Here is a 10,267-nt window from a genome sequence, read left to right as displayed (position 1 = left end):
CGGGTTACCCATTGAATTTTATAAAACTTTCTGGCCCATTTTAAGAGAAGATCTCTTATTAGTGTTTGATGAAAGTTTTATTAATGGATTTCTCCCTCTCAGTTGCAGAAGGGCAGTTATCACTCTATTGCCCAAAAAAGGTGATCTTCAAAATATGAGAGTACAAAATCCTGTCCAAAACTTTGGCTAAAAGATTGAGTAAAATTATAGGGAAGGTGATACACTACGATCAAACATATTGTGTACCAAACAGATCAATTTGTGATAATATTACTCTAATCAGAGATGTTTTGGAAGTTTCAAAGTTGTTTGGTATAAATATTGGCCTTATTTCTTTGGACCAAGAGAAGGCCTTTGATCGGGTTGAACACCTGTATTTGTGGAATACTTTGCAAGCTTTTGGGTTCAATTCAAGTTTTATTGATATGATCAGAACAATGTATTGTGAAATTGAGAGTGATCAAAATTAATGGTAGTTTGTGTGCCCCCTTTACTGTACAGAGAGGGGTTAGACAAGGCTGTGCCATGTCTGGGTTATTATACTGTATGTGCTGGCTATAGAACCATTGCTTTTTATGTTACGGAATAAGTTAAAGGGTCTAACATTGCCACAGTGTAATAATGCTTTTTATTTATCTGCATTTGCTGATGACGTTATTGTTTTTATAAATGATAGCAATGATGTTGAAATGTTAAAAGAAGTTGTTAATGATTTTAAAGAGATTTCTTCAGCAACTGTGAATTGGGGGAAAAGTGATGCTTTATTGGTTGGAAAATGGGAAGGAGGGAATCCTACTCTACCAGGAGGCCTATTATGGCAAAAAGATGGGTTAAAATATCTTGGTGTGTTCTTAGGAAATGAAGTTTTCATGCAGAAAAACTGGGAAGGAATGGCAGATAAAGTAATAGGACGTTTGAAAAAATGGAAATGGCTTCTTCCACAGCTGTCTTTTAAAGGACGCACACTCATCATTAACAATCTCGCGGCTTCTTCCCTCTGGCATAGACTTGCATGTGTTGATCCTCCTGTCGGTCTCTTACCGAAAATTCAAGCAGAAATTGTGAACTTCTTTTGGGACAATTTGCACTGGATCCCGCAAAGTGTTTTGTTCCCGGCGAAAGAAGATGGAGGCCAAGGTCTAGTGCATTTGGAGCAGATGTGCTGCCTATCGTCTTCAGTTTGTGCAGAAGTGTATGCTGGGATCTAAAAGACTGGTGTGGAGACCAGTGGCTCAGTGCATTTTACGCAGAATAAGTGGACTCGGCCTGGACAATGTGTTGTTTTTAATGGATTCAAAAAAATTCGATTTTAGAGGAATTCCCGCTTTTTATCGAAGTCTTTTTAAAATATGGAGTCTGTTTAAACCTCAATGGATGGAACCATTAATGTCGCTGTACTGGTTATTGGAAGAGCCCATTGTGTGTGGAGCACGTCTTGATGTGTCTGGGGATGAAATACCGGGTCTGAAATATTTGTTGTACAGAAGTGGATCTTTACAGTTGAAACACATTATAGACCATTTCACAAGATGTAAACAACACTGGTCCAGAAGCACTTCCTGTTTCAGTTTTTTAACACTACATAAAAGCTGGGATAAAATACAACCAACAGAACATTTAAAACTGAATCAAAAAAGTTAAACAAACATCTGATGTTTTCTTTATACATGTGAAATAAAGAAAACAGTTACAAACTGAAACAGGAAGTGCTTATGTGTTGTTTACATCTTGTGAAATGGTCTATAAAAAATGCAGGTCCTGAATTTAAAGATGCAGAAGCAGTTTCAGCCTTAAAAGGTAAAATCTGAGCGATATGTTAAACGTTTTTTAGATAAACTACAGGGGGCTTTGAATGTACAAGAAAGAACTTTACTTGATGAGTACAACAAGACATGTATATTTCCAGACTGCGAAGATTTTTTTCCAGATATAAGTATTGTACCTGATCTTGTTTCATTTAACAATATTAATCCCTGGATGAAAAAGGAAATTGATGTGCAAATTGATTTTTTTGAAGCTAAAGGGAAAGCATTGTACAGAAGTCTTGTCAAAGTGATGAATTTAAAATGGTTAAAGAATAGAAGTGATACTGTATGGAGAGACACGTTAGAGATTATTGAAACAACAAAACCAGTGTGGAGGATTCTGTACAAACCTCCTTTACCTAAAAGAGTTGGTGATCTTCAGTGGAGGATACTCGGGGCTGTTGCAGTTAATTCTTTTGTGGCAATGTTGAACCCAAATGTAAGCGAGAATTGTCCTTTTTGTAATGAAAGGGAGACTGTGTTTCATTGTTTTATGTTTTGTAATAGACTTTCTTTTTTGTTTAGCCTTTTAGAGCTTCTTTTTGAATCTTTTGAGATGTGTTTTACAAAGCAGGATTTTATACTTGGTTGTATGTACACTATTAAGAAAAAATACAAATGTCAATTGCTTAATTTTATTGTTGGTATTGCAAAATTAGCTATTTATATAACTAGGAGAAATACAATTGAACAGAAAGGAGAACAAGAACTTATAACAGCTTTCAAAAAAATGGTAAAATCACGACTTGTAATTGAGTTTAATTTTTACAAATTAATGAGTACATTGAGTATTTTTGAAATTGAGTGGTGCTGCAATAATGTGCTGCATGTGTTCATTAGTTGATAATGAACTGGTTATTTCAGAAGTGTTGATGTGAGTTTTTTAGATGTGAAAATATGGGACCTTTTTTGTGAATGTTTTTGATTGTCATATTTGTGTAATAAAGGATTGTCAAAATTCAAATTCTCTCTCTCTCTCTTTCATTAACTATTTCAGTCATATCCTCTTGGTGATTTTCTTGGCAATGTTTTTTATTTTTTTTTTTTTCCTGGGGTAGGTTGCCAGGTCTTAATATATGAAACATAATGGCAAACAGATAATGGGTGGGTAATAGGCTGTTTAACTCTACGGGTGATAAAATTCACTTTCAGTTTGACACTCATAGTTCATGAGTTCTATTCTGTCTTGGCCTGCAATTGACAAAAAATGGTTTGCAAGCAATCCACCTCAGTTTTGGACATTTTACTAGCCCATCAAAAATAAATAAATAAAATAATCAATTAAAAAAAAAAAAACTTAATTTAACTGAGATGCAGTGAAAGTGAATAAACTGACTATTTTAAAAAAAAATAATTATTATTGTTATTGTGGGTATTGGTCACTTTAAACCATGCAAAGTCCACCACTTTTGACCCTTTTTAAAACGATAACTGTATTAACCATAGGCAGATATTAATCCACAATTGATATACCACGTACCTTTAAGAAACTATCCTTTTTTAAAAACACAGGAGCACCAGAGAACGGTAGCACCTCATTGCAGTACATGAGATCCAGGGGGCGGAGTTGGATCCAGATCTAACGGGTGGAGATGGGTAGGATTAGGGGTGGGGTTAGGGATCAGGGGGCGGCGATGGGTAGGTTTTAAGGTAATTTCAAAAGGACTTTTATTGTGAAATTGTGTGGTGGGAGAGGAGTCGTCGAATGTTAAAACAGTTCCTTTCCCTTTTTTTTTTGTTGAGATTAAACAGATTTGCGTGTAGTGATTTGTGCGCAATTACAGTTTTGACGTGCTAAAATGCATGAAAGCGAGGGTCATGAAGCTGAAGAGTATGTAGGACTTGCTGATTTTATGGCTGAAGGAGATGAGCAGGTATGCTAGTGAGAACACTAGGTCGCCTTTCAAAATAAACTCTGATTTCACGAGTGAGTGAGTGTGAGTCTTGCTACCTTCACATGCTATTTTGGACATGGACATTTCCTACTTCATGATTGAGTTCGTCGCATTGAAGTGTTATGCTGTTGGAGAGAAGAACAATCATTGAGGACACCGGGTTTATTATTTCCTATTTATTGAAGGAAATAGTGTTATAAAGCCAAAATGATATAGCCTCATTCATTGACAACTGTAAACAAACATTCACCACGTTATAGCTTGCTGACGATTCTAAAATACGTACAATCCGCTTAAAATGTTAATTCATATGCATGCACTACTTTAACGGCAAGTAAATGCGACGTAGGTGTTTTGGGGAAAAAAAACTAATAACATTAATTTTTCCTTACGCCATTAACAGTTTGTGGCCAGCTTGGGAGCTTCCATGGGAGCTTCGATCCCACAATTTCCCAGTCCTATGGTGGTAACGTTACTGCTACGACATATTTTTAAAACTATGAAGTTCCGATACGCACGTGAAGGCAGCATTATTCATTATTGAGCGAAAGTATTTCATTGTTTGGGGAATAGTTAGAAGACCAAATGCTACAGTTGATTCTGTTTGCTTAACATTTTAGTTTAGTCATACTATAGAGAAACATCGATCAAAAATTGTTTACATGTCAATTACTTTTGGTGACAATATACGCGAAAAAGGAAAACAATATATATAATTATATAATATATATTGTTTATATTATATTGTTTATATTATATAAATATATACTAACTTTCTTTTAACCGACAGCTTAGTTTCTCAGTTGGCGATAAACTGCTGGTCCATGCGAGGAGTTCAGACGTGTGGTGGTGGGCTGAACTGCAGGGTATGTTTGGTTATGTCCCATCCAGCTATTTGCACAAAAGAGTGGATGTTGAAGATGCTTGGCAAGATGACGAATACTTTGGCGATTATGGGACATTAGTAAGTACTAAAATGTTAAGCTAGTCAATCTAAAGCCTATAGCAATTAAGTATCAGTTAAATCAATAAAATTGCTTAAATACAATGGTTGGATTAAACTCAAAGTATTCTTCATACAGAAGCAAACTATGTGTTAACATGTATTATCTGGATCTTTCTCTCAGAGGCTTCACCTGGAGATGCTGTCAGATAAACCCCGCACAGATACATACAGGCAGGTGATCCTGAGTAATAGTGCATCCCTGAGGGGGAAGGTGGTCATGGATTTGGGCTGTGGGACAGGCGTTATCAGCCTCTTCTGTGCTCTTCTAGCACAACCTGCAGCGGTGAGTCAAACAAAATATTTGCAGAATGCTTTAATAAAGCCTTCTGAAGCAAAGTGATGTGTTTTTGTAAGAAACATATCCATATTTAAAATTTTATAAACTAAAATCATTGGCTTGCACTAGTTGAGTTCCAGCCAACGAATGATCTCTGACTCAATGTATTGATGAACCCAGGAGCTCAGAGGAGAGAACAAAACAAAGGACACAAATTAGAAGTCTGAAAACATGAATTTTCAAAGAGAATTGTCAGAGGAGTTTGAGTTTGTTACCAAGCCCTGAGAAGAACCGTGAGAAGTGACTGCTCTCACCTAAGCGTTAGCGGCCATTAGAGGAAGCTAGTGATCACAGTTTATAATGGATATTTTTCTTATAAAAATGCATAGCTTCAGAAGACCTTTATTAACTTCTATATATATGGATTAATTTTATGATGGGTGGAAGTGCGTTTTTGGGCTTCAAAAAAAAAAAAAAAAAAAATTCAATCCCATTTTAAAGCTTGGAAGAGACAGACATTTTTTTTTTACTTTCATAAAAGTCATATACACCAAGGATGGCTTAAAGGTTAGCAAATTATGGAATAATTTTCATTCATGGTTGAACAAATCCTTTAAGCCTTTCTGTGGGTGTAAATAGCAAACGCCTATAGAAATGGCACTAAACTTTTTTTATTTTTTGTTTTGTATTTTATTATATTGACTTTATATTTAGGGAGTTTCCTAATATGAAATCAAACCGGTGCTCTTAATAGGAACAATCCTCTTGAAAATTGAAAGAGTTAAGGGTCATCTTCAGTTGGTGGCATCTTGTGGAGTTTTTTTTTTTTATTAATTTATTTATTTTACTTTATTTATTTATAAAGGGACCATGCACAATTTTTAACAAAAAATTTCCATTTCATCTACAGTACCGGATTTAGCCAAAGGCTATTTTTCATCCATAGTCCCCCAGGCTGGTCAAAGCTAACATAGCACCGACAATAATTATGTTCACATACAATACATACATAAACATACGGTCAAGGCCATAAAAGAACATAAATAAACAAGTCAATCAATTTAATTACAACAATCTCAATGGTTACATAATTGATTAAATTTTAAAAAAGCTCAATTTCAGAATTTTAACAACAGTTTAAAAAGACTATGAGCTTTAAACCCTTTTATGTCTTCTCATAGGGCATTTCACTGATTAGTGGCTTTCACTGTAAAAGATGATAGTCTAAATGCAGAACCATGAAAGGGAACCAGACAATTATTGATAGTCTGGTAGTTCACAGCTAAGATGTTCGACTAAAACGATCAGGATAGAGTATTGTTGCATTTATTTAGTATAGCATTTATCCCAGCTAACAAAAATACGTGACTGTTACGTAACTGCAACGTAATCTGGTGACCAAATTTTCCTCGTGGCAACGTAACTAGTCATGGCAACCAGAAAAGTGAAATTCCTGTATTCATTGTCCCGACGTAACTTTGTAACGTTGTCAGTAAGTAACTGCGACGTTGTGGAAACATCATGGATCTACAGTCGCATGTTGGTAACCAGTTGGTCATTTGAGTTGTAATTAATATAATATGGGCAGACAAGCAGTGGTCTAATTTAACTTGTCCTCATTTGCCCAAAAACTATTTTGGAGACTTTTCAACGACATGCGAAAGATACAGACTCGTATTTGGTAATTTCAGTTCATTTATTATAGAACAAATCACAAACAACAGCAAAAACAGTGTGCAAACAGGTTTATAAACATTTAAATAAAGAAGGTTTTATATTAATATAATTAAAATAAAGTAAGATATGTAATGTAAAAAAAATAAAATAATGGTTTTCTATTTTAATATACTTTAAAATATAATTTAATCCTGTGATGCAAAGCTAAATTTTCAGAACCATTAATCCAGTCTTCAGTGTTACATGATATAATATTATACATACAGGAATAAATTATACTACTATATATTCACATAGAAAACAGAAAAATAGAAAACAGCTGTTTTACATTATGAAAAAATTCAATAATATCACTGTTTTTTTTTTTTTGGTTTGTTTTGTTTTTGTCAAATAAATGCAAGCTTGATAAGCAAAAGACTTAAAACAGTAATGTTTCCAAACTTTTGACCAGTACTGTATTATGATTTTATACAAAATAAATAGTAGTTTATAAGATTGACACTGTATTATATCTAGTATTATTGAAGCAAAACAGAGTCCCTAACAGTGCAATTTGTATATGTTAAGTCTTCGATAAAATGTGTTATGAGTTGCAAACCTTTTTTTTCTTTCCTTTCTCTCTCACAAAAACAACACATCAGTTACACCTTTTTAAATTCTTGATTGCATGTGCACAAATCCTATTCTACAAATTACCAAACTCATAGGGTCATATTTTTGTTGATAAACAGTAACATTTTGCCCAATTTTGCACATTTCTTGGTGAATAATTAGTTCCAATAAACTGATCCATTAAAAGTAGAATTTTCTACTTGTAACATCATACAGTATGTCAGGCTTTACAGGGTTAAAAAGGGAAACCCTAGCGAACTCTTTCATATACATTTTTTTGTTCCTGTGTAGGTATATGCAGTGGAGGCCAGCTCAATGGCAGAACACACTGAGGAACTAGTTAGGCAGAATGGCTGTGAGGAAGTTGTGACCGTCTTTCAGGACCGAGCTGAGAATCTCACTCTTCCTGGGAAAGTGGATGTTCTAGTGTCAGAGTGGATGGGCAACTGCCTACTGGTAGGAGAGCAGCTTTGAACTACTGCGTAATTCACTTCAATATTCACAGACAAAAACAAACTGAACATCGGAACACAAACATTATGTCTGTTGAGTGGATAAACAATTATTTTCACTTGAACTGTGATATTAAGTATTCCATAATTGTAATGGTTTAACCACTATCTTTCAGTTTGAGTACATGTTAGAGTCAGTGTTGCTGGCACGTGATCGCTGGCTGAAGGAGGGTGGAATGATGTGGCCATCCTCTGCCTGTCTGACCGTCGTTCCTTGCCAGGCTTTCTCCGACTACAGGCAAAAAATGGAGTTCTGGGAGAAACCCTATGGCCTAGACTTCAGCTACCTACAGTGAGGCCTTTCATATTGATATACAGCTCTTTCTGACGTGTGTTGTGGGTATTTGAAGTGCTTGCATTTTGCAATAGGCGGCAAAATATCAAATATGATATTCAGATGTTCTTTAACTACTGCACATTTTGCTTATAAAAAATAATTACTTTAATTTAGAAAATAAATGTATTTAATAAAACTAGGTAATGTAATAGTTTGTGTAATTATTACACAATTAATCGATAGAGTAATTAAAACTGTTTTTGTAATTGTTTCTTTGAAACAAGGTGGCCCAATTGTTCAGCTAAATACATCAGTAGTGTCACACATTTAGGTACTCTGACCATGTATGTATTGTGTATGTGTATTATAGGTCACTTGCACAGAAAGAATTTCTCTCCAAGCCTAAATTCAGCCATCATCTCCTAACTGGGGACTGCTTGTCCAGCCCAGCTGATGTTATCACTCTTGATATGGTCACAATACAGGTCTCAGACTTAGAGGTAAATGTTAGAATTTAGATAAAATAAAATAAAATAAAAACATTATTTAAAAGGAAACATATGTTATTGCACTGCTTTTCCTCACTTCTGTCCAGGCACTCAAAGGAGAGTTTAATTTCACTGTGGAGAAGTCGGGCATGTTCCATGGTTTCACTGTCTGGTTCAGTGCACATTTTCAGAGTTTAGAAGAGGATGGGCCATCACTGGAGTTAAACACCGGACCGTATTCAGAGTATGATGCATAAACAGAAGAAGGATCAAATACAAATACATGATTGCACAATTGATATTCAGTCCACACTTTCAGATATGAATGCAAGTTCTAATTTTAAATTTACAGTGCACTGGATAATCTGTGTGTAAAACATAAATCTGAAACTTTAAATGTAAAACCTGTAAAACGAAGCGTTAATTTTTCCCAGGATAACTCACTGGAAACAGACTCTTTTCATGTTGGATGCCCCAGTGACAGTCGAGGAAGGGGACATTATCGTGGGGTCCATACGTCTGCAAAGAAATCCAATCTGGAGACGTCACATGTCAGTCACATTTTCTTGGAACATAAACAGCACAGACGTTTCTAAGGTGAGTATCTACATGTATCGTTGCTTGATCTCCTTAAAATCAATCATATTAATGGTTTTCCAGTTGTTTTGCTTCAATGTGCTTTGCTTTATCACCTTACAAGTAGACGTTTACCTTGTGGGCATTAAGAAATCTCAATGTAATACCAACGTGAACATTTTAGCATCATTTCACATTCTGAATATTTTTGCAGGTCCAGACAAAGTGTTTTCCAATGTGGAGGTGACCATAAGGATATTACGTAGTTTTCAGTCAGGCTAAAACGTTGAACTTTTGTGTGGGATCATGCACTTTATCTTACTGCACTCAGTGCATGTGCCAGTAGAATTGTGAAAAAGTGCTCATAAATGTCATGTGGTGCTGCCACTTTGGTCGTAATGTGTATGGTGAGCTGTCTTACTGATGTACAGTGTAGCATGTATTTTGGCAAACAAGCAGTAGCGATTTTATTGTTGCCAAAAATCTGTAACAAATGGTGGGATCAAGTCTAAATTGAAAGAAAAATGTAGAACAAAAAATATCATCTTTATACCATAACTTTTGGTCAAACCTTTTTAATCTTTATATTAACTTACAATACAATAGGGTTGTAACTTTTTGACTTTTAAAAAAAAATATTTTCTGTATCACAAATCTGTTTAAGCAAAAGTTCAATATAAAAGGCCCTTATTCCTCATTAGTAAAAAACAACAACAACCATAGAACTGGTTGCAAGTTCTTCCTTAAAGGCACAATATAACGTTACCTCGGTTCTCTCTAGAAGAGGGAACGAGTATTGCGTATCTTGCCGTGCCTGCAACACGCTCTGGTTCGCTTCGGCGATGAAAAACCAGTGATATCAGCCCATCGAGCTATATTTATAGGGCTAGGCCACGCCCACTTCGGCAGGAAGTTGAGTGGGCGCGAAGTGCCCCATTGGACCGTCACCAAAGGGTCTCTCTCGATAGGTTGCTGCAGTTGCGCAGGACAGCCAATAGGCACACAAGCCGCCTTGCCTACTGAATGTCTGCATGCTGCCGCAAAGCGTTTTACATTAATTCAAAATTAAGGATATTTTTTGGCTTCAATATCTTGGGAAAAAGAGGTTTTCCCCTAGCGCACGATATTACGTAGTACTTGTT

At 35.5% G+C, this 10,267-nt stretch overlaps 1 protein-coding gene across 3 annotated transcripts; it reads left to right on the top strand.

Moving 5' to 3' along the window:
- Positions 1-3,481: 3,481 nt before the first annotated feature.
- On the top strand, positions 3,482-9,865 carry prmt2 (protein arginine methyltransferase 2). Of its 3 annotated transcripts, XM_089133298.1 has the most exons (9): positions 3,482-3,679; positions 4,491-4,664; positions 4,828-4,989; positions 7,564-7,728; positions 7,901-8,076; positions 8,432-8,561; positions 8,657-8,793; positions 8,984-9,146; positions 9,340-9,865. In XM_089133298.1, the coding sequence occupies exons 1-9, from the start codon at positions 3,605-3,607 to the stop codon at positions 9,370-9,372; spliced, it is 1,215 nt and encodes a 404-aa protein (XP_088989424.1). In that variant the 5' UTR covers positions 3,482-3,604; the 3' UTR covers positions 9,373-9,865. The 3 variants fall into 3 exon arrangements, 2 of the variants coding, with proteins under 2 accessions (XP_088989424.1, XP_088989423.1); XR_016169301.1 differs by lacking the exon at positions 9,340-9,865 and having other exon boundaries at positions 8,657-8,876; positions 8,984-9,115; XM_089133297.1 differs by having other exon boundaries at positions 8,984-9,865.
- Positions 9,866-10,267: the final 402 nt, after the last annotated feature.

The sequence above is a fragment of the Pimephales promelas genome, chromosome 7, assembly GCF_988280905.1.
Source record: "Pimephales promelas chromosome 7, fPimPro1.hap1.1, whole genome shotgun sequence".
Lineage (NCBI taxonomy): Eukaryota > Metazoa > Chordata > Actinopteri > Cypriniformes > Leuciscidae > Pimephales > Pimephales promelas.
Note: the sequence above shows the minus strand (reverse complement) of the source record. Positions and strands in the feature narration are given on the sequence as shown.

What these genes read in the sequence shown, in the direction of transcription:
- prmt2 (XM_089133297.1), top strand. Translation starts at nt 3,605, where the DNA reads ATGCATGAAAGCGAGGGTCATGAAGCTGAAGAGTATGTAGGACTTGCT. An exon ending in TTGGCGATTATGGGACATTA is followed by an intron (nt 4,665 to 4,827) that starts GTAAGTACTAAA and finishes TCTTTCTCTCAG; the next exon opens with AGGCTTCACCTGGAGATGCT. An exon ending in TTCTAGCACAACCTGCAGCG is followed by an intron (nt 4,990 to 7,563) that starts GTGAGTCAAACA and finishes GTTCCTGTGTAG; the next exon opens with GTATATGCAGTGGAGGCCAG.